Source organism: Mauremys mutica, chromosome 1 (genome assembly GCF_020497125.1).
Source record: "Mauremys mutica isolate MM-2020 ecotype Southern chromosome 1, ASM2049712v1, whole genome shotgun sequence".
NCBI lineage: Eukaryota > Metazoa > Chordata > Testudines > Geoemydidae > Mauremys > Mauremys mutica.
Genome location: NC_059072.1, coordinates 89,072,318 through 89,095,601, shown reverse-complemented (window position 1 = coordinate 89,095,601; position 23,284 = coordinate 89,072,318). Strand labels below are relative to the sequence as shown.

Sequence of the window (23,284 nt, the reverse complement as noted above, 5' to 3'; positions counted from 1 at the left end):
CTGCTTTGTTTGGTCGGACATGAGGCAGGAGAGTAGGCTAGCTACACACACAAGCCATTCTGAGAACCCCGAACAACACTGAGAGACTCGCCCACTCTGTACAAGGACTCCTCCTGACCCAGATAGACAGGTGTGCGTGGGATGCCTTACGGGCACTTTTCTGTAATGAAGTTCTAACTTAAAGCAAGTTCCTTGCGTCATAGTGAGAGCTCCCCTATGCCCTTTAGTGGCTGTTTGACATATTTGTCCTGCCAGCCAGTTATTTCTTTTTAATTAAAATTTGAAGAGGTTGTGAGAGGTGCTGGATTGATGTCCCTTGGAGTCTCAAATCTTCCATCCTCAGAACGGCCGCCCTTTCCTTTTCACATGCCTCAGTTCTGCCAAGGAGAATACAACTCTAAGGATCAAGGGAGTTCAGCCTCCATGGCCCATTCAGTCCCTTGCCACTCTGTTGTGACTGCCAACAATGGGAACAGCTAGTGCCAATGGTGGTTGTCGTTTTTTGGGCTGCTAGGCATTAGTCTGAGAAACTCCGACTCATTTTGTACAGGCTACCAAACATCCATCAGATGGGAGTATATGGAGTCTCCTCTTTATTATACTGAAACTTTTTCCTCCGTGAATGCAGGTCACTCTTTGCGCTTAATCCCAGCCTGCAACACCAATCTCTTCCCATATAATCTCCCAGAACAGCTGTGCCATGATTGCATTGTGGATTATAAAACAGCTGCCGGCTGGAAGGGAGAGCATTTAATAATCACAGGGTGTTGGGGGGCTGGGTGGAGTTGGGAGGCAATGAAGGAGAAAGAGCTTTAGAAGCAGCTTGTTTTCTTGAAAGATCTAGCTGGTAGATGCAGGAGAGAGCGAGGCAAAGAGTGAGTCCTACAGGTGTGCCGTCCACAAACTAAACAACAGCACGTAAAAGACCCACCAGCAAGGTAAATTCTACTCTCTTTTATTTCAGGAGGTTAGCTGCAGAGGCTTTCCAGATGCCAGAAGTTGTCTGACCAGTTACTGTCAGTAAGTGCTTGGCTTTTGTAGAAGGAAACTTTTCCGGGTATGTTTGTCTATCCAGGGAGTAATTCAGGTTGCCTTCTCACTTTCCTAACCAATGTTCTCCTCTCTCTCCGCTCTTCTACAGCCTCCTGGCACCACCATTTTCTGCCCCTTCTTCTTCCCTTTGCCCCAGTCCTAAGGTATTTAGAAAATTATGCAGATTATAAGATGCTGACACAAATACAGCTGCACAGAATTTTTTTCTCATGGAAAAATTAGGTGAAAATAAAAAAAAATGTGTTTGACAAGATTTTAATAATGATTGATGCTAAATCCCTTTTTAGCAAGTGCAAACCGAATAATTTTGACCCCAAAAATGCTGAAAAATGGAAAACTTGGTTTTCAGTGGAAAATTTTCAGTTTTCAGGTTTTCTGCTTTCAGATGAAATGCTGGATATTTTTGAGGAAAGCAGACACTTTCCACAAAAACCCTGTTTTCTTGACAATCTTATCTTTATCAGAAAAAAGCGTTATTGGAAATTTTTTCCACCAGCCCTGGCCACAATCCATTAACTAATACTGTGCAGGTGGCAATCATCTGCTTCCTGGATAGGGTAAGGTCAAACATGCCTTCAGATTAGAGACTGAATGAGTAACTCTGTAGTGTTGGCAGCACCTTTTCCAGTGTAATTGAACAGGGAGGTTGCTGAGTAATTGTCAATGGAGTGGCTCAGGAGGAGGAAACAGAAGCCTGAGCAATAGATTTTGAAGGGAGAGGGAAGGGCATTTGCAGTAGTTGGGTAGTTTCTTACCTTTGCTCAATGCATTCTGCTTGGGCACACAGTGTTTTGAGAGTAGGGTGACCAGATGTCCCGATTTTATAGGGACAGTCCCGATTTTGGGGTCTTTTTCTTATATAGGCTCCTATTACCCTCTACCCCTGTCCCGATTTTTCACACTTTCTGTCTGGTCACCCGATTTGAGGCTATGTCTACACTTATGGCAGCACATAGACCACTGACTTTGCACACCTCCTACCACAGGTATACACAGCAGTGTAGATGGTGAGGCACTGCTTAGGTGAGTAACGACACGTCAAAACCTTAGGGTATGTACTCCACACAGTCTCTCTATGCCCAGGCAGTGCCTCCCACGTCTACACTGTAGTGTCCTGCTGCCTCAATGCAGCCCTTCCCCACCACAGGGAAAAACTCCGGCCCAGGGGAAAGGCTCTGGCAGGTAGGAGGCTCCTTGCTGCTGAAGCCTTTCCCCACTTCCCCAATCCTTCCAGGGTCTTTCACTGCCTTGTGTAGCTACAAACTGCGGTGTGGATGCAGCCTGCTTTTCACTGCAGCCTGCAGCTATACATACCCTGCATGCTGCCATCAGTGTAGACAAGGCCTTCTGTGTGCTGCAAGGCTAGTCAATCCTGCTCCCACCCAAGAGGGAAAGTTGCTCCATCTCAGGCACTGTCCTTTTCTGATCAGTTGTAATGAGTTTTCTGGTTAACAAAGCAGGGGTTGTGGCCCCCTTGGGCCCTGTCCTTGTAATTTCTCGTGAGTGAAGCAGCATTCTGCCTCACATATTATTTATTTTTGGTTGTGCCCCAGATGGGCCAGGTGTTTCCCAGACATTGAAAAGGAGGTGGTCCCTGCTTTGGGGCGCTCACAGTGTGAAGGCAGACAGCCAAGCAGACAGAGGTTAGGGGAAAGGGAACAGCGGGAGCCAATTTACATACCATCAACTCTATCCATGGTGAGCAGCACAGCTGAAATAGGTCTTTAGGAGAATCTTAAATATGGAAAGGCAGGAGCCACGCCAATGAAGTCAGCAAGGTTGTACCATGCATTGGGGGTGCCCCAGGGAGGAAGGCTCTGAAACAATTACACGAGAAACTGGCAGATGGACAGATAACATCTAAATACTCTAGGGAGTGTTTTGCTGGGAGATCTCAGGAGAAAACCCCAGGGTTCTGGGGGTAAGTGGGGTGAGTTATTCAGCAGGGGCACTCTTCCCCCCGAGTGAGAAGTGGCCAGTGCCCTGACATACTAAGGTGCTGTTGGAGTTGCTGGCTTTCAAATGAACTGTAACATGGAGGCTTTTATTGTCATTTAAGATCTTCATTACACTTTTTGCAAGACCAGGGGTATTGCCATCCCAGTGCTCCACTCAGATTCTGATTTAAGGGCTCGTAGCTTCCGGTGTGGGAAATGCTGTCTAATGGGGAGTCAGGCTGGGGAGTCAGGATTCCTAGGTTCTCTTCCTAAGTCTCTGATCTGGTGTGTGACCTTGGTTAATTCATGTAACCTTTTTCTGCCTCAGTTTCCCTATCTGCAAAATGACTATAATCATGTTTACCTCTCACAATGTGGGGCTAAATTAATTAACCACCTCTGGAAAAAAATGCTTTGCAACCCTTCAATAAAATGTGCTATGGCATTGCAAATTTGCATTTTATTGGGCTACAATAGTCTTCTTCACTTCCTGTTCAAAGCTGTTGCATGGTGTTTCTGGGAGCTTTTTAACTGCTACGGCATGCCACCTCAGAGGTGCTTGCATTTCATGGCCCTGATCATTTCATCAGTTTTGTGCACACAGCTTTCTCTGAAGAGAGAAACTCCGCTCACTCTGTCACTGAAGGATTATTCCCTACAGTATATTCTCCAGTTCTTTTGTTCAGTCCAATTTTAAATGGATGAAGCAACCACTTCCCTCAAGTGACTATTCCACAGTCTTAGGGGTCATGCTGTCAGGAAACGGTTTCTCATTCCTGAGTGAGGTAATAAGATGCCCTGAGGATGGCAGACTGTCCTGTTTCTCCTCCCTGCCCTCACATACACACACACTTACACATTATGGTGGGATACAACATAGGCCCAACTACTCAAAGGTGTTTAGGTTCTGACTCCCAGTGGAAGTGAGAAGCCTACATACCGGTGAGGGTCTGGGCCATTGTGAGCGGTAAGGGAGATGCATGGCTGGTATGTGAGTCCTTCATGTTTGTTTGTTGCAGATGGAACTGCTGAAGATCCTGCCTTGGCATCGTGCTGTCTTGGCAGTTGTCTTGAATCTGCTGGCTCTCTGCCTCTCTACCACAGCCTTGCTTGCCAGCTACTGGTGTGTTGGGACCCAGAAGGTGCCCAAGCCTTTGTGTGGAAAGGGCAAAGCCACCAAGTGCATCGGTGTGCATGTGTCCGCGGACGGAGGTGCTACCAATTCTTCATCCCAGGACGTAGTGCACTACAGCTGGGAGACCGGGGACGACCGCTTTGCCTTCCGATACTTCCACACGGGCATGTGGCTTTCCTGTGAGGAGAACATGGAAGGGCCAGGTAGCATCTCCATCAAGGCAGCCTCAGCCTCTTTCTTATTACAGCAAAATGTCTTTAGTGTCAATGATAGGTGCCAGGCAGACAACACTAGGGAAAGGTGCCTTCTCCATACCCACAGAACGAGTAGAGTTGGGACAGTGGCAGTGCTCCCCTCCCACCCATACCCACACACCACACTATCATACTTCATCCCTCACTGAGGGGAATGATGTGTGGGAGTTGAATGGGTCTTGGAGACAAGATGAGACTGCTAACAAAAAGGCACCTTAGTGCTATTTGTGGTGAGGGGTGGTTTTGCAGTGAGAGACAGGGTGATGGAGGATTGGGCCAAAAGAAACCTGATGAGGTTCAACAAGGACAAGTGCAGAGTCCTGCACTTAGGACTGAAGAATCCCATTCACTGTTACAGACTAGGGACCAAATGGCTAGGAAGCAGTTCTGCAGAAAAGGACCTAGGGGTTATAGTGGATGAGAAGCTGGATATGTGTGCCCTTGTTGCCAAGAAGGCTAACGGCATTTTGGGCTGTATAAGTAGGGGAACTGCCAGCAGATTGAGGGACATGATCATTCCCCTCTATTCGGCATTGGTGAGGCCTCATCTGGAGTACTGTGTCCAGTTTTGGGCACCACACTACAAGAAGGATGTGGAAAAAATGGAATGAGTCCAGAGGAGAGCAACAAAAATGATTGGGGGCTGGAGCACATGACTTATGAGGAGAGGCTGAGGGAACTGGGATTGTTTAGTCGGCAGAAGAGAAGAATGAGGGGGGATTTGATAGCTGCTTTCAACTACCTGAAAGGGGGTTCCAAAGAGGATGGATCTAGACTGTTCTCAGTGGTAGCAGATGACAGAACAAGGAGTAATGGTCTCAAGTTGCAGTGGGGGAGGTTTAGGTTGGATATAAGGAAAAACTTTTTCACTAGGAGGGTGGTGAAGCACTGGAATGGGTTACCTAGGGAGATGGTGGAATCTCCTTCCTTAGAGGTTTTTAAGGTCAGGCTTGACAAAGCCCTGGCTGGGATGATTTAGTTGGGGACTGGTCCTGCTTTGAGCAGGGGGTTGGACTAGATGACCTCCTGCGGTCCCTTCCAACCCTGATATTCTATGATTCTATGATGGCTTTATGAAGTGCTGACAACTGTCACCATTTTCATTGCAAGTACCATGACAGGAGGTGTTTTTCTTAAAGCCCTATGCCCTGGAGTCCTGTGAATAAGAGAATTTCAACTGTCTTTTTTTTTTTTTTAAACACCCCCCTCCAAAGTTTCTCTCCCTCAGAGTTGTGGAGAAAAGCTTGCAAACCTGAACCCCAAAGATGCAAATGACAGAAGGAGTATGAACAAGAGGCTTACCTTTAGAAGCTCGTGGTTTGGGGTGGCACGACACATTCATGTTTTTTGAATGCTTGGCACTGGCAATACGCTTCATGCCACCTTTGTGCCAACCAAATTCTGCCTGTGCTGGGGGGGCTGGTGTGGCTGGTCTAATTTATGGCAATTTAGGCTGGTGGTGCTGGTCTAATTTATGGCAACATTACCCAGGCTGCCTATGGACTGCTCCGCAGCCCAGAGCCCTTTGAACATGCCTCCTATCACCCCAACTTGCTTACCCCCACCCCTGCCTCAACTCCTGTGCTGTGGCTTTTGTCAGCCCCATGTCACACCTGCTCTGGGGGAATTCTCCCCAAGACAACCGGTATGGCCTGGCATATGTGGGTCAGAACTAGCCCCAAAGGCAGCAAACAGTTAGGTTGAAACTAATAATACAGAAATGAAAGGCATTTTAGCCCATCCCCATTCTTCTGAGCCAGCCAACCTTCCCCCTTCCTCAAAGGCATTCACAGGGAACTTGTCAGTTCAAGAAGGCATTCTGTGCACTATTTCTCCTTCTGCAATCTGCTAGGATCAGCGCTTGCAAACAGAGAGGTCACAAATTAAAAGCAGGACAACAATAAAAAAAAGCTTCAGTCACTCTCAGAACTTGCTGAGAGGACTTGTTTGTTCTTGGCATTGTCAGGAATGGCTCAGAAACAGGATGAGCTTAGGCGGGGATGCTTAAAGCTGTGATTAATTTCCATGGCAATAGCAGGGTGTGACAAAGTGGGACTGTTCTTAATGTTTCCTCTGAATACTGGGTGGGTGCCTCAGTTTCTGGCCCACACTCTGTCTCCTGGCAACTAATGGCCCGGGCCCTTCCCCCCTGCAAGGGGATGCTAAAGGTGTGGGAGAACAAAGAGGTCAGGTGACCTCCTGGCCCGGGAAAGGAACTCAGCAGAGAAGGAGGGGCTGGAGGGGGTTTCAGTTTGGAGCTGGCTGGGGACGGAAAGTGAAGGCAGACGGGGTTGTCTGGCTCGCTGGGCCCTGAAATGGACCCGGCTGAGGGGTCCCGTTCTCTGTACCTACAAGCTCTGTTTTAGACCGTGTTCCTGTCATCTAATAAACCTCTGTTTTACTGGGTGGCTAAGAGTCACATCTGACTGCGAAGTGGGGGTGCGTGCAGGACCCTCTGGCTTCCCCAGGACCTTGCCTGGGCGGACTCGCTGTGGGAAGCGCACAGAGGGGCATATGCTGAATGCTCCAAGGTCAGACCCAGGAAGGTGAAGCCATGTGAACATCTTGCCCTGAAGACAGTCTGCTCCAAGGGAGAGGAGGCTCCCCAAAGTCCTGACAGGCTTTGTGGGGAGCAATTCCAAAGCATCGCCTGGGGACTTAATGACACAGAGATGAGTTGGGAATGAGACTGCATCATTCAATTGAGTTCAAGGTGTTTTCAGAGATGTAATGGGGCTCTTGAGAATACTGGAATAACAGTGAGGCAGGAAGGGAAGGAGATCTGATAGGTTTGGATTTTAGTAATGCATTTGGTACAATTTTTCATGAAATCAGACTCTCAAAATTAATTCAGACTGGCTTGCATATAGCCCCTGTTATGTGTCTTGGCAGCAGGTTGAAGGACCAGAAACAAAGGATTATGATCAGCTGCAAAATATTGAATTTTGGAAAGGTGTCTCATGGGGCCACTGCACGGCTCAGTATTAGAGACAATGTTGTTAATAACTTCACTAAAGTCTAGAGGAGGTAGTGAACAGTGAGTTAATGAAATCTGCAGATGGTACTGAGCTGGAAGGAATCCTGAACACCACTGAGAGGAAAGATATAATACAAGGGGTTTACAGAGATTAGAATTGTGGGCAGAAAATAACAAGATGAGATTCAGCTGGAGAAGAAAGGCAAGCTAATATACACGGGGGAAAATAATCTGCCCAGGGGAGATTCAGTGGGAAAGAGAACTCTGGCAAGCCGTCATGCTAAAAGAGACTTTTAGGGATTATAATGGATGTGCAGATTAGACAAAAGTTTACACTGGGATATGGAGGCCAAAGCAATTTTGGATTGTATATGTCTCAGGGTGGGGAAGTGATAGTGATTCTGTATTGGGGGAGAGTCAGAGTTTCCTTTGGAGAAGGGGTGTCCTGTTCTTAAGAAAAGGTACATCCTTCACTGGGAAGGAGCTGTAAGCTACTTTCTGCGGGACCAGTGGCAAGTGAAAATTCCATGTCCTACTTGGGAGCTGGCTCTTCTGGTGCCTGTTACATGAGCTCCTTAGCAGAGGCTGGAATCAACCTGATGAATGCAGCTGAGATTATACCTGGCACGAGGGCCCTGGCGAAGTTTAGTCTCCTTCACAGGTGCAGCAGAGACTAGATACAACTCTGGATATTTTTAAAATCGTGGGCAATTAATGAGAACATAATACATTCTACAGACAAGGCAATGCTCATCTTTCTGCCACTGTCAATAATCAATGGCCTAGCTCAGTTTGGTGCCTAGGATATTCTGGCCTCTGTGTGTTGAGTGGATTGAATGGCTGTTGATAAGTGGCCTGGAGCAATGTCAGAAAATTATACATGAAAATTATAATGGAGTTTCTAGTCTATATATAGAAAGTGGATGGGGTAGATTAGAGTTCCATGTCTCATAGTGAAAAAAGGCAGATGGAGTTTCTATGGAGATTAGGATCTCAAACACGTGGCCTGCGGGCCGCATACAGCCTGCAAAGTTATTTTCTGTGGCCTGCGAGCTCCTCACAGCCCCTCCGCCCGCCCTCCCCCAGCGTTTACCTATAGCGGCTCCAGCCGGGTGCGCACCGGGGGCAGGGCAGGATCCCTGCCTGCCCTGCCCTGCCCCTGCCCTGCTCTGGGAAGTGGAAAGAACATGGTGGAAGAGAGGCGCAGGGGCAAGTGTTGAGGTTGCTTCAGGCACCGCCCCCAGCAGCTCCCATTTGGCCGGGGTTCCCCGTTCCCGGCCAATGGGAGCTGCTGGGGGTGGTGCCTGAAGCAACAGCAACACACATCCCTGTGCCCTTGCTCCCCCATGTTCCAGCCGCTTCCCGGAGTAGCACTGGGGCAGGGCAGGACAGACAGGGAGGGAGGGAGCCTGCCCTGACCCCGGTGTGTGCGGGGCCAAAGCCCGCCCCCCCAAGCCCTTCTGCAGTCGAACACCCTGCCTTGAGCCCCTTGCCACACCCTGCACCCTGCACCCCAACCCACTGCCCTGAGCCTCCTGCCACACCCCGACCCCCTGCTGTGCCCTGCACCCCAATCCCCTTCCCTGAGCCGCCTGCTGCACCCTGCACCTGACCCCCTGCCCTGAACCCCCTGCCACACCCCGCACCCCAACCCACTGCCCTGAGCCCTCTGCCACACCCGACCCCCTGCTGAACCCTGCACCCTGACCCCCTGCCCTGAGCCCCTTGCCACACCCTGCACCCCTACCCACTGCCCTGAGCCCCCTGCTGCATGCTGACCCCCTGCCGCACCCCAACCCACTACCCTGAGCCCCCTGCTGCACCCTGACCCCCTGCCACACCCCTCCTGCACCCCAACCCACTGCCGTACCCTGCACCTGACCCCCTGCCCTGAACCCCCTGCTGCACCCCACACTCCTCCTGCACCCCAGTCCCCTTCCCTGACCCCCTGCCCTGAGCCCCCTGCTGCACCCTACACCCCTCCTGCACCCCAACCCACTACCCTGAGCCCCCTTCTGCACCCCTCCTGCACCCTGACCCCCTGCCCTGACCTCTGCTGCACCCCTCATCCCTCCTGCACCCCATACCCCAATGCCCTGCTCTGAGCCCCTGCCGCACCCCACATCACTCCTGCTCCCCCTGAGGGCAGGGAGGGGGCAGAGTTGGGGTGGGGATTTCAGGGAAGGGATTGGAAGGGGGCAGGGGGAAGGGGTGGGAAGAGGTGGGACAGGGGTGGGGCCTCATGGAAGGGGTGGAGTGGGGGTGTGTGTCAGTAATGCTGCCCTCCACCAATGTACTAGTCCTCATGTGGCCCTCCTGGTCACTTGAGTTTGAGACTCCTGATATATATTGTGGTTTTCTTAGGATAGTTGGAAGTTGGAGTGAGACAAGAGGCACCTCTCTGGTTTGTTTATGGAGAGTAAGAGGAAAAGAGTTGGTGTGTTTGGCAAATAACAGGCAGGCAAATGGAGCATGGGCCATGTGATGAGTTTGAGGGTTTGTAGCTGATACTGGAAAATCATGAAATAGAAGAGTGGGATGGAAGAAAATTTATGATCTCCAAGCTGAAGCTGGAAGGGGTGAAGTTACAGAGTTAAAGCAGCTTGCAGAACTTCTATGACAGCAAAGGAGCATTTGCTCTCATCACAGCGTTCTTTTAATGTTTTGAATTTATATCTATTTACTTATACTCAGCTGTATTTAATTTTTTGTGAACGTATACCAGCTTTCTCATAAGAGCCCCATCTGCACTAGACAGAAGACCATTGTCCTTCTTTCCCTACCTTTCCACACTGGACTCCCACAACAGATCAAAGCAACCATCTCTTTGGTCAGAAAGACAGCAGACTCTAGAAGACCTTAAGATAGGTAGAGCCTGCAAGCTTGAGAAATGAAAGAGGCAATTAAGGTGGAATTTTCCCCCTTCCATCCTCCTCTACCATCTTTTGAGAATCCATATAATCTGAGCTTGATTGTGTTTGTATTCCAGATGAGAAATGTCGTAGCTTCATTGAGCTTTCACCCCCCGCAGAGAGAGGTAAGAATGAGTCTCTTCTTTTTCTCACTAGAGTTGCCCAACACACCTTCTAGAGATGGTGCAACTTCAGCAGGTTGAGAGGGTGTTGTAGGCACCTAAAGGGCTGGGCAAAATCCTGGCCTACTGAAGTCAAAGTATTGAGGATTTCACCCCAAATGTTTACCCAAAACATCTGGCATCAGCCCCCAAAAGCTAGAAATCTCAACCTTCCTCACATAATTTCTGGTACTTCCTGCTGTCAGCCCAACTGTAAATGTGACAAAGACAGCCTCTTTTGCTGTGTTTCAGCATATCCAATCCTGGTCATAACCCAGAATGCACACCAGCAGTCAGCGTAAGTGATAAATAGTAACACAGCTGCACCATCAACTTGACATATGATCTTGGGCAAGTCACTTCTGTCAAAAAGTTGAAACATGGTCACCATTTTGGGACCCAAAAATTAAAGCACTCAATCTGAGACACCAGAATTTCAGTCATTCTGAGCATCCATTACTCCAGCTGAATAGGGTGAACACCTGTAAATTAGACCCTATGGGTGAAATCTTAGCTGCACTGAAGCCAGTGGCAAAACTTCCATTGACTTCAGAGGGGCCAGGATATCATCCTATGTGTCTCAATTCGGCCACTATTTTGGGGTACCCACTTTTGAAAATGTTGGTCCTATTTTCTCTTTAAAATGGTGCTAATAATGTGTACCCCACCTTTGTAATGCACCTTGAAATCTACAGAAGAGAAACGAAGAATATGTGAGCAAAGAATTCTTAGTATTAACAAGCTACTCTCCCAGAAGCATGCAAGAAACCTGCTTTCATTTTTCATTCGAGTCAGAAATCTCTACTGTAGGTGTCAAAATCTAAAACAGACAGGGCCTGTGGCCAGATTTCCATGGGCTGCTGTTCAGGGCAGTTTGCTGTGGGTTAGTATCTGTGCAAGGGAGGGGAGTTTTGTGTTTTGTTGTAGAGGGATTGAGTTCTGGTGGAGATCAGGATGGGGGTAAGATGCTGTTTCATTTTATCTTTATTCTAACAACTTGTGTCAGCGGCGCTCAGACCCTGGGATATATAGCCTGTTATATAGTAATATATACATCTAAATAAATAATAGAGGCCTTGTTCTCCTTGGGAATAACAAATCTGTATTTTTACTGATGGCACTTGTTAGTTAAAAACTGACCTGTAGTCACAATGGGAGCTATTTCTACAGGGTAACTTAAATGTTTGTGCTTTGCCTATCCCCAACCAACTTTGCACAGATACATTATTCAAGCACAAGGTCATCTTCCTAGTCTTTCTGTATTAATTAGTTTTAACAGAGTAGCGTGTGTTATCCATGATCCACTACTAGGCTCAATCCTTCCTCACAATAGGATTCCCTACTGCTATAAAGGAACGGGCAGCAAGCTTGTTGTATTTAAATGACAGTTATTAATTATTCTAACAGGTAGAACTACAGGCTAAGTCAACTTGACAACAGATGGACCAAAACCAGGAGTGGGAATTACTTGTGAACTTAGAGAATGGAAAATGATATCCAGAAACAGTTAGGCAAGAACGTAGTATAACTAGATGCTTCCTGCTCCTTATCAGAACCTGAACTGTAGAATAGGGAGAATAGTCTCCCAGCTCACCTTGAACTCCTCCTGCATTAGGTCTATATGGCTTATTTGGAGACAACCCAGAGATCATTTTTCCTTCACTGGAGTAGTAGCAGGGAGGAGCTGGGCAACTGGAGTCTTGAGCCCTCCTTAGCTCGAGGCTTACAAGGCAGCTCAGGCTTTCCCCAATCACCTTCCACTAGCTCCAGGGACTTGGCACCCACGTTCTTGGCTCAAAGCCAGACTCCTGATGCATAGGCGCTCAGCTTCTGTGCTCAAAAGCAATCCTGTCTGAGTCCTGTTATTTAGCCAAGACTGAAAGAAGCTTCTGGAACTGGCATTCCTGGTCTCCCGGATGTCACCTGCTAAGATTCCAAACTCCATCACAGTCCAAACTAAAGCTCTTGCTAATTGCACAGGGGATGAAACAGGGCTCCCGAATGTTTGATTTTCAAATGGTCTTGTACAGATCCCAATTAGTATCCATAGTATTTTATATAATTGGAGTAGCTTAGAACATCCTGTAGGAGAGCAGAATAATGTCTATGAAAGTTAGTGTAGCGTACAGCGTATCTCCTATTTAATACAATATCCACATCTGTTATTATAAAATTAGAAATGGGGTGCCAAATCTTAGTTGCATTCCATCCCAAGGAGTTCCCTCCCCTCGCTCTTCCTCCTTCTCCCATTTCCAGGTGAGGAGGACCAGTTGTTTTTCTGAAGTGAAAAGCTTCAGGAAAACAACTGGTCCTCCCCACCTGGAAATGGGAGAAGGGGGAAGAGAGTGGGGGGAGGGAACTCCTTGGGTGGCATAGGGCTGGAATAAGGGCTCTATGTTGCATTCTCCCCTATAACTCCTGGCATAAGGTCATGCCAGAGGTGGGTATGTTGGGAGAAGGAGGGAGTGTAGCTGAAATTCACTGGACTCTGGCTAATTTGAGCTGTTACACAGTCCTAAAGCCACCCGCCCCTTCCCTTGCAGTGAAAGGTACAGCTCAATTTCAGGGCTAGGGTGCCTATTACTAGTAAGGGTGGTTAGAGCAGGGGACTGAGAGACAGGCGATCCCAGAACAGAGATGTTACAGGACCCCTGTGTATAAGGTCATCTCCTGACTTTTCTGAGCTCTACTAACAACTGCCCTAGATGTACCTGTGTAGAGGATCCACACAAGACCTATGTATATCATTTAAACCCTAATTCGAAGGCTTAAGTGGTATATAAATCCTCTTCAGGCCATCTGCACAGGGGTGAATGTCGTCCCTGCAGAATAGCCATATTCTTTTTAGCCAATGTTTGTATTCACTCTGCATTGCTCAGCGGGCTGTGGGGAATGTCTGGAGTCTTCTCTCTCCCCCCAGTTTATGGTGGGGATCCTTTGGGGGGGGGGTCAGAGAGGGCTGTGGCAGGTCATGACCCTATTTTGTGCTGACTCTGAGAGGTCTCTTCTTTCCTCTGGTTCATGGCAGGAATCCTGTGGCTGGCGTTGGGGTCGGAGATGGTCTACATCAGCTTGCTGGTCATTAGTTTCATCCTGCTGCTGATAGAAATGCTGTACACTGGGAATCCAGTCTGCGGGCTGAAGCTCAATGCCTTCGCTGCTGTCTCCTCTGTGCTGTCTGGTTGGTGCCTCAGTGCAGGCATGGGGGTCATGAAGGCATTCTTGGGTGGCAGCATGAGTGGCCCAGGGCAGGGAGTGAAACTCATCAAGGAAAGGGTTCAAGAAGTCCTTCAGAGAAGAAAGTGCTGCCAAGACCTCACACATTCATTAGCTTCAGTGTGTCAATCGGGGGGCAGAGGGGGAAAGGGGCCATGGAGAGAACGTGGTCGTGAGAGAGAGAAGGAAATGGTCAGAGTTGGGGAGAACAATGGGGAGTCAGAGGAGAGACGAAGACACAGGGTGGGGGAACAGGGCCCAAGGGTGGAGATTACTTAGCTGCTGAACCTGCCGAGCGGAAGGATGAATTTGGTTCTAAGCCTTAGTTCCTAGACGGAAGAACAAATCAGCTGGCCCTGGCCTCCACTGTGACAATTTTGCCTTCCTGTCCTCTTGCTTTAGGTCTGCTGGGGATGGTGGCTCACATGATGTACTCACAAGTCTTCCAAGCGACTGTCAATCTGGGGCCAGAGGACTGGAGACCGCACTCGTGGGACTATGGCTGGGCTTTCTAGTACGTGAACTGTGAGGCTCTTCACATCCCTATGGCTGTAGGCTTCAGTCACACTCCACCTCTCCAGCCACCCCCCCTACTTAGCCCCCTTACCCCTGAAGACAGCTCCAATATGGCTTTCCCAGTGCTGCTTCTCTGTCATCCTTAGGTGTTTGCCTCAACCCTTGCCTCACACGGTTAACATAATAGATCTGGGATGGAGGATGCCCAGCTAGGTCATATCCTGTCCACTCCCCTGACTCAATGCAGGATTGCTCCCTGAAACATATATTCCCCAGAGTTTTGTGCAGTCCAATTTTAAATGAACCAAGATATGGAGCTTCCACCCCTTACCTTGAGAAACTATTCTAGAGTTTAATAGACCTCCCTATTTCAACCTGATCTATCAGGAAAGTTAACAAAAAACTGGGCATGGTTAGTCTTGGGAAACGAAGACTGAGAGGGGACCTGATGACAGTCTTTAAATATGTAATGTGGTCAATTGTTCTCCATGTCCACTGAATGTAGGCCAAGAAGTAATGGGCTTAATCTGCTGCAAGAGATTTAGGTTAGATATTAGGAAAAGCTTTCTAACTGTAAGGGTAGTTAATAGGCTACCAAGGGCGGTCATGGATTTCTCACCACTGGAGGTTTGTAAGAACAGGTTACATGAACACCTGTCTAGGTTTACATGGCTCTGCCTCAGTGCAGGGCTGGACTAGATGATCTCTTGAGGTCTCTTTCAGCCCTACATTTCATTTCTATGATTACCAAATGTCTCCTGGTATTCAGCCTAAATTGTCCTTTTAGGAAAAGAAAAGAACACTGTCCACCTGAGACTGCCAGGGGAATGAACAGAAACTAAATGTAATTATGCAAACTGACATTTGGCCAGGAACTGGCTAGCTTTCAAAAGGTGCCATGGGGCCTTTAATGACTGCATTGTGAAGGTCTCTCCTTTACATGTATTTATAGCTAAGGCTATGTCTATGCTACGAGGTAGAGGTATGATTTCCCTGCTCATGTACACATAGTCACTATAGTGCAATGAGAACTAGCGCGAGTATAAATAATAGTGTAGCCGCGGTAGTACTGGTATCTGTAGCAGAGACAGGCTTGCGCTGTGCGTACAGACCCACCTGAAACTGGTGGGTATGTACTCAGCACAGTTCAGTCATGCGTCTGTTGCTGCTGCCAGTGCTGCTGTGGCTACATGGCTATTTATACTCACGATAGCAGAGTCAGAGTTAGTACAAGTATGTGTACACGAGCAGGGGAAATCATACCCCTAGTTCATAGTGCAGACATAGCCTATAAGTCAACTTCTCCAGCAGCACAGTGCCCCCTGACAGCATGCTAGGGCAAAGGCATAGTACTGAATCAAAGAGGCAAGCATCACCAAATTAATTTCCCAATGTTCCCTGCATAGTCCACGTAAATACCAACCAGGCCCGATCCTGCTGAGCTTGGGAGATCTGACGACCACCTAGAGCTGTGGGCTAAAGTGCCCTGACCTTCACTACCAGGCGTTTCTCTAGAATTGGATTCATCCATCCTCTCCATTTCATCATGGTTTGCTCATAAAACTAACACACTCCCGCATTTTCATATAAACAGCAGCAAGCTTAGGGCTCAGCCTCCCATCACATCCCACATGGCCATCTGAACCCACCAACGTGGATGGTTTAGGTGTTATTTTGCATTTTGTCTGTAAACTCGTGCCTAGACACTACAGTGCCTGGCGCTCTGTCAAAATGATTCACCAGAATCCCTCTTCTCCTGTGGTTTCACAATCTGTCTCCACTGCTGCCTTCTATGTGGTCTTCCTGTTGCTCACATCAGTCAGTATAACATTTTTTGTGCAGTTAGGAGTCTGTAGTCCTGACCATAGCCACCTTAATGCTAAATCCAACATACTTCTCCATATACAGCATCATGACGGCTCTATAAAGTTCCATCACATTTATGCACAGTGCAAGAAGATCCTCATAAGTGTAGCGAACATGCATTAAGGAAGCTGGTACTGGTGCGTCCAAGATACTGAGCACAGTGTCTACTGCTCACTATTGTCTGTATACAGTCATAAGTCAGAGGGAACACTGTCTCTTCCACAAGATAACAGGAGCCACCTATTTAAGAGGAACATAAGCATAGCGCTAGAGAACATGTAGACCCAATAATGGTGTTTTGTGGGTCTGTGGGTGTGGCTGAAAGGTGTTGGGAAATTCTGGGATTGAGGGACAAAACCAGAACACAAAACCTTTCAGACTTGACCAGATCACTGATGCATTAAATTTAGGATCCTTCTTCTAGCAGTGGCTAATACCTAGTGCTTTAGAGGAACACAGAACTCCATATAAAAACATCTGGCCAACGGTGCTATGTTGCAGGCTTAGAAGGGAAGCAGGAAGGTTCTTTCCTGACGCAGACAGTGATCAGCTAATAGCTTGAAGCATGCGATTAGATGATCAGAACTACATTTTTGGTGATCCAGGCCTTATTAAATCTAGCTGCAATGTTTGGCTTTGGACCTCTGGCTGCATTGTATTCTACTGACTGTCTAGTTACTGTGTGAAGTATTTTTTGCATTGGTTTTAAGTTTACTTGCCATTAACTTCAAGGGACTTCAAATCAATCCCAGGTCAAAGTATGGGACAGTATAAAAAAGATGGCCTGATCAGTTTTCACTGTGCCCTTCTTAACCTCTTCTCTGATCAAGTCCCTCCCTTCTGCCACTCTAAATAATCTTATTTACATATTTCATCTCTGGAAGCCTTGCTACCGATGTGGAGCTTTTTAGTCTCAGCTCTGTCTTACAATAATGTGATCAAAACTGAACACAAATGATTAACATTGTTCTGTCTATTATGACGTTCTCCAAAATGACATTTTTCATTTTAACTGCAGTTGCACGCTGGGCAGTATCCTCAGTGATATATGATGTGTCCTGAGTATTTATTCCTTGGAAAATCCTGCAGTTTCAAACCTAGATACATATGAAAAGTTTTTTATTTTTAGGGTTTTTTTTGCCATGTACGTAATATTGGCTAACTTGAATGTGAAGGGTTATTTTCCTTCGGTAATGATCCTATGCAAAGACCGTATCAAAAGCTATTTGAAAACAAGACAAAACAAAGTGTCCAACAGGTGCCATAGAGAGTGGTGAATGTAACTGATGACTACAAAATGAACAAGACACTCAGGCTCTCCCTGGCTGGCCTATTACTCTAAGGGGTCTGCCTCGTTATCGTGCTTTCCAGATGCAAATTTTCCAGCGTCCTCCAGTCATTTTCTCTCGTGGCATCCATTTTTTTTCCCTTCTGGCATTTCCCCCCACCTCTTTCTCTACCATATGTTATGGATCTAGCAACATTTTACTCCATCGTTCAGGGGGAAGGGTAACGGAGGCAGGATAAAGCTCAAGGGCTAGAATGGGTTGGGTCTGGGCTACAGCTCTGGTCTATCTAGTTGATGTCCATCCCCAGTTAGTGGCCTCTGCCTGGTGTTCCAGAAGGCTATTAGCTCCTTGCAATGCATCTGGTTCATTTCTTGACCCCATCATACTTCTCTGACAATGGAAGACTTTATTAAGATCCTCACTGCATGTGCTGTTCTCCTTCCTCTCTCATAGCATGGCCTGGGCCTCCTTCACCTGCTGCATGGCCTCTGCTGTTACCACCCTCAACACTTACACCAAGACCGTGCTGGAGTTCAAGCGTAACCATATCAAAGGCTATGATGGGAGCTTCAAGGACCAGTCACAGCACCATCAGTGCTTCATGTCGCAGCAGCAGCACAGGGAGCAGATGAGCAGCTACTACCAGCAGCGAGACAAGTCTCTCCACTCCATCTCAGAGGGGGTCGACTTTTACTCTGAGCTGCAGCAGAAGGTGCTACAGCGGGAACCTGAACTGGAGCTAGATGAGGTCTTGGGACAGTCCATGGAAGAAGATCGCTGTTAGGGAGTGGGGAGCAGGCTGCTTGGGAAGCAGTAGGGAGATTGAGGTCTGAACCAAATACTAGTATCATTGTTATCAAGTTCTCTGGTGTTCTGGTTCCTTTCTTTAACACTTGTGGGGGGCTGGGAGGAGGAAAAGGCATGTGGTCACTGTTATCAATGTCTTTGGGCAGCACTGCAGGGACACTTACAGGGACATTGTTGCTTGTGCTACTGGAGCTGGTCTGCTCTGTTGAGAGCAATGTTACCATGCCAATTGTGAATGGTAAATGCACAGGCCATTTCCACTGGAAACTTATGCCACCTGTATCCTGGGGCTCCTGTGCTGCCACAGGGTGCTATGGAGCCATTCCAATGCCAACAGTACCACAAAAATGGGAAGGACTCACCCAGTGGACAAATACCCGCTGTCAGTAATTATAATGGTGAGAGTCTGGAACTTTCCTTCTCATCACGCCATTTTGACTTCCATGTTAATAAACCCCTGAGGCTTTGGGCTATGTATGCCCAGCTCCATTTGCCAAACAACTTGAAATGGTTCCCATTTTTCAAAACACCCATGGACTGGAGAACGTCATGTCTGGACCTTTTGGATTTTACAGTCAAACTCCTTTTGAGTTAAACTGGCTCCAGACCCTCCCCCAGAACAGCCAGAGAAATCACTTCAAACCAGGAGTTTCCCACTGGAACAGGGATAGAAAGAGGGTCTCATTCCCCACTTACTTTCCAGTCACCTCTTCCCTCCTCCACCCACCAATCCCCCTTTTAAAGCACCCATCACCTGTGGTATCCGTCACCTCCAGCCAAGTCCTGTCTGCTCCTGTCCCCTCTGAGATTCCCTTCTACACACTGTGCACCCAACCCCCTTCTCTTTGGGGCTCCCGTCTATGCTCCTTGGTCCATTCTTTCCCCCTTCAGGACCTCTGTCCATTTCGTTTCCACACAGTCCCCTCAGAGGGGCAGTGGTAAGGTCCTGCTCACTCTTCACTCCCCAAATGCCCTCGAGGGAGCCTGTCCCGTAACAAAAAGGAGTCTCCTTTCCAGGCTGAGCAAAACAAGGGTCAAACACAAAGGGGATCTTGTACATGATATTTATTTGTTTCACTGCAGTTCACAGTTCCCAACAATATACAGACAGAGTCTTTATTCACAGTGGGAATGCAGGGGAGAAATTCACATTATGGGGGAGCTAGCATTACTGGACACTGATTATCAGGCCTAGGAGTTTAAGGAAGCACCTCAGGGGAATTACTCCTTCGGGTAGTGGCTCACCAGCCTTTCCCAGCAAAGGGGTGGGAGGGTGAGAAAGCACATCTCTTTTCCTAACTTGCCTACTGGTACTTAGACATTCAGCCACCACTGGCCAGCCCGATTTACAAACCAACCAGCACATATAAACACCACACCCAGCTAGAAGAGAGTAGAGGCCAGGCAGGTGCCAGGACCAGAGCCCCTTGCTACAGTTGTGCTAATATTTACAAAGCTATTTACACACAAATATCATTAAACATATACAAACTGTTCAAAGGCTCTGGCATTAATAAGGAGAGGCCCAAGGCCCAGTCTCGGGGTTGCAGCTACCCCTGAAGAGACTGCACAGAAGCATTTCACTGGAGAGAGAGCAAGAGAAACAAGCAGTGAGGAGCTGGGCCAAGAGCCCAGGGTACAGAGCCAACCACACCCATGGTTCATGTGCCCTTTTAAAAGGAGCTGCCAAGCTGTGCCCTCTCCTCAGCACTAAGAAAAGAAGAACTGGAGGAAAACAAAGGGGACGTACTAGCTGGAGGAGAGAAAAATGCACCAAGCAGCTATCACCAAGCAGCAGCCAATTGGCCACTTTACATTTGGCAGAGCCAAGCAGCTATAGCCCTAAAGGGCCAGCCCGAGAGAGGCATGCTGGGAAACCAGTTCCTATAAGAGGGCACCCTGCAGTGGGGAGAGTTAGGCTATGGCTACATTAGCGCTTCAAAGCGCTGTCGCGGCAGCGCTCCGCGGCAGCGCTTTGAAGCGCTAAGTGTAGTCAAAGCCCCAGCGCTGGGAGAGAGCTCTCCCAGCGCTGTCCGTACTCCAGCTCCCTGTGGGGAATAACGGACAGCGCTGGGAGCCGCGCTCCCAGCGCTGGGGCTTTGACTACACTGGCGCTTTGTAGCGCCGCAATTTGCAGCGCTGCAGAGGGTGTTTTTTCACACCCTGCTGCAGCGCTGCAAATTTACAAGTGTAGCCATACCCTCAGTAGGGGCCAGACGTCACCAAGAAGGTGTTGTCACGATGTCACAGGAGGCTTTACAGACACAGGCCATTGCACGCCCTGAGACACAGAGGTTACATTTCAAAGAATTAAAACATACTGGGGACAGATCCGGCTTTTGGCTTTTGCATAGGAGGTCGGGGGGAGAGTGATAATATAAAGCCTACCTTAACCCTCTCTTGATTCTGGGGCAGCTGTGAGTAGCACAGGCCCCCAGTATTAAGTCAGAGCAGCCTTCTGGCTATTCTAGCTTATGCCACCTGGCGATGGTCACAAAGGACCAAACCTGCAGCTGGGGATCAGTTCAGGAAAGGGTCTCCTGGCTCCACCTCTTGCCTCCAGCCCCTCCTCCTATGCACGAAGCGGGGGGGGGGGGGTGCAGAAAAGGGTCTACACCATCTGAGGAACCACTTCACATTGGTGAGATATTCCTGGGGCCACATCTCCAGGCTAGAATCTGCCTGAGGCACCGCACAAAGTGGCTGCACTCGTCTGTACCAGAGGATCTGGCCCGCTTCAGGTAACAAATTTGCTTTGGGATACAAATGATGTGATGTTCTTGTGAATACTGGGCATGTTTCTATGGAGCTCTGGGCCTGCAAACAAAGCAAGGGGAAAGGGCGACCCTCTCCACCAACCACTTCAACCCGGTTGGGAGGGGCAATTGGAATGGGGGTGTGGAACCTTTCTCCTCTGCAGCGCACAATCCCAACCTGCCAAGGTCACAGAGGGCTGGACAGTTCAGGAGACTGGGAACTGGACATGGAAAAGGGGAGTGCTCTGGTGACTGTAAAATAAAGAGGTAGGACAACTGGCGGAGTCCTGACATACATGAGCCAGGCAGAGGCTCCACTACAAAAATACAGAGATTAGTGCAGAATGGCAGGAAATGCTGGTTGGACACAAATGGGAGCTTCCTGGAACCAGTTCATAAATTAAACATACAAAAATATACACATTTCTATTCACAGCTCTACCTCTCTGCCTTCTCATTGCCATGTTACCCGGAAGGATGCATGCAGGCAGGGTGTGTGTGGGGGAAAGGGTCACAAACAGTTGCTCCCAGTGGTGGCGTATGACAATGGCAAATCCGGCCCTGCCATTCCACAGCAAGCGGGGGACAGAGTGCTCAGTCCCCACTCCCTGGGCACAGCGGATGTCCTGAGGAATCGCCGAGCAGCTCCCCGTGCCCCACCCAGACCACACGTCCACCTGGCTATTGAAACCTGACGGGGCAACATGCTAGAACTGGAGAAAGAGAGAAAAGTCATCAGCCAGGACTCTACTAGCCCAAAATCCAGACAGAGGACCCCTGCCTTCCCCATGTTTCCCAGTGCCCTTCTGCCCCTCCCCTGCTACCATCCCCCGTCCTTGTCCTGCTCCCAAGATTTCTCCAGTCCAACTGTCACGTCCTAACTACCAAAGCATCTGCATGCCCTGACAGTTCACTCAATTTATGCTCAAAGGGATGGCATCCTGCAAGTGCCAGCGCAGAAAGATCCCTGACCCTTGTCCATGAGGGGAGGGGCACTGTCCCGTCTGACCCCTGTGACTTAGCAAAGGATTCCCTCTGAACTGTCTCACCTTGTGAGGAAAATCAATAAACTTCAGTCTGGAGAGGAATCTCCTCACTTCCCCACGGCTGATTTTTGGGGTGTGCTCCCTCAGTGGCACCATTCGGCTCTGAGTGAGCATGGCCCACCGCAGGCCCAGCTTGCTGACCAACAACAGGCCCGGCTGGTTTTCGGAGGTCGGGCTCGTTGTCATGGTGATGTAAAACGCATCTTTTTGGAGATCGTTAATTCCAACTGATTGATAAGAAAGGGAGAGAAAATACTGGCGAACACTGAGAAAATTACACCCTTCAGGCAAAAGCTTATAGTCTTCACTCAGCCAAGATTCCCACTGACTTCAGTGTGAGTCATGTCTGGGTGAGAGTCTGTCTACACTGCAATCAGAGATGTGACTGAAGCACATGTAGACATACCCAAGCTAGCTTTGATCTAATTGGCTCCAATAACAACAGCAGTGGTAGCACAGGCTAGCCTCTTGAATACATACTCAGGGCCCCAAACCAGGCTGTTCAGCTTGTGCTGCCCTGGTTTCATTGCTACTGGTGCTGGAGCTAGCTGAATCAGAGCTAGCTCAGGTATGTCTACATGTGCTGCAGTCACACCTCTGACTGCAGTGTAGACAGACCCTACGTAAGGACTGTGGATCTTTAGTCAAATATAAATTTGGATCATTCTGTTCAAAAATCTCAAAGGTGAAAATCTGCAGTGGAAATAAATTGCAATGCAGATCAGAATATGAAGTTTGCGACTCAACTTGCATTTTTGAGTCTCATGCTGGCAGCTAAGCATACTTGCATAATGTAATACACTTCTAAAGAGCCTCTCATTCCCAAATCTTAAGGCACCTTACAAACATTAACCTTCTGTACTCCTGTAAGTAGGCATTTTAGAGTGACAAGGTGGGTGAGGTAATATCTTTTATTGGACGAGCTTCTGCTGATGAGAGAGACAAGCTTTCGAGCTTACACAGAGCTCTTCTTCAGGTCAGTAGGCATTTTATTCATTTTACAGATAGGGAAATGGGCATAAAAGGACGGAGGGTAACAGACTTGTCCAAAGCCCCATAATGAATAGAATAATCTGAACAAAACCCAGGAACCATCGTCTCCAATTCCCTGCTCTAACAACAAATTTACACTTACTTTCAAGGCAGCCATTTATTTCAGCAGTGCTGCGAATATTAGAACCATTACACCACAGCAGACTTGGTTGTGGCATGTCTAGCATTGGGCCCCACCTCCTGGCACACCAGATTCAATGCCAGTTCATCTAATCCCATATCTTGCCTCCTGCCACATCAGCCAGGCCATTGGTCCAACTGGTCTGGTATGCTCCCTTGGGTGTCAAGCTGATGCTCTTAGGAGGT

The 23,284-nt window shown here is 48.4% G+C and overlaps 2 protein-coding genes across 4 annotated transcripts in view; one reads left to right on the top strand and one right to left on the bottom strand.

Moving 5' to 3' along the window:
• The first annotated feature begins 799 nt into the window (after positions 1–799).
• Positions 800–18,314, top strand: GSG1 (germ cell associated 1). 2 transcript variants are annotated; one of them, XM_044984415.1, is made up of 7 exons: positions 801–875; positions 965–1,020; positions 4,010–4,328; positions 10,346–10,393; positions 13,458–13,610; positions 14,048–14,159; positions 17,770–18,314. In XM_044984415.1, exons 3-7 carry the CDS (start codon positions 4,010–4,012, stop codon positions 18,098–18,100), a joined length of 963 nt encoding a protein of 320 aa, XP_044840350.1. In that variant the 5' UTR covers positions 801–875; positions 965–1,020; the 3' UTR covers positions 18,101–18,314. The 2 variants fall into 2 exon arrangements, with proteins under 2 accessions (XP_044840346.1, XP_044840350.1); XM_044984411.1 differs by lacking the exon at positions 965–1,020 and having other exon boundaries at positions 800–938.
• A 2,015-nt stretch (positions 18,315–20,329) lies between these two features.
• The window catches only part of FAM234B (family with sequence similarity 234 member B), a 29,414-nt gene continuing 26,459 nt past the window's right edge, over positions 20,330–23,284 (bottom strand). For both annotated transcript variants that reach the window (XM_044995750.1, XM_044995759.1), the window contains exons 12-13: positions 21,929–22,152; positions 20,330–21,592 (exon numbers count right to left, since the gene is read on the bottom strand). In XM_044995750.1, the coding sequence (XP_044851685.1) occupies positions 21,587–21,592; positions 21,929–22,152 (230 nt within the window). In that variant the 3' untranslated portion in view covers positions 20,330–21,586. The remainder of the gene's footprint in view (positions 21,593–21,928; positions 22,153–23,284) is intronic.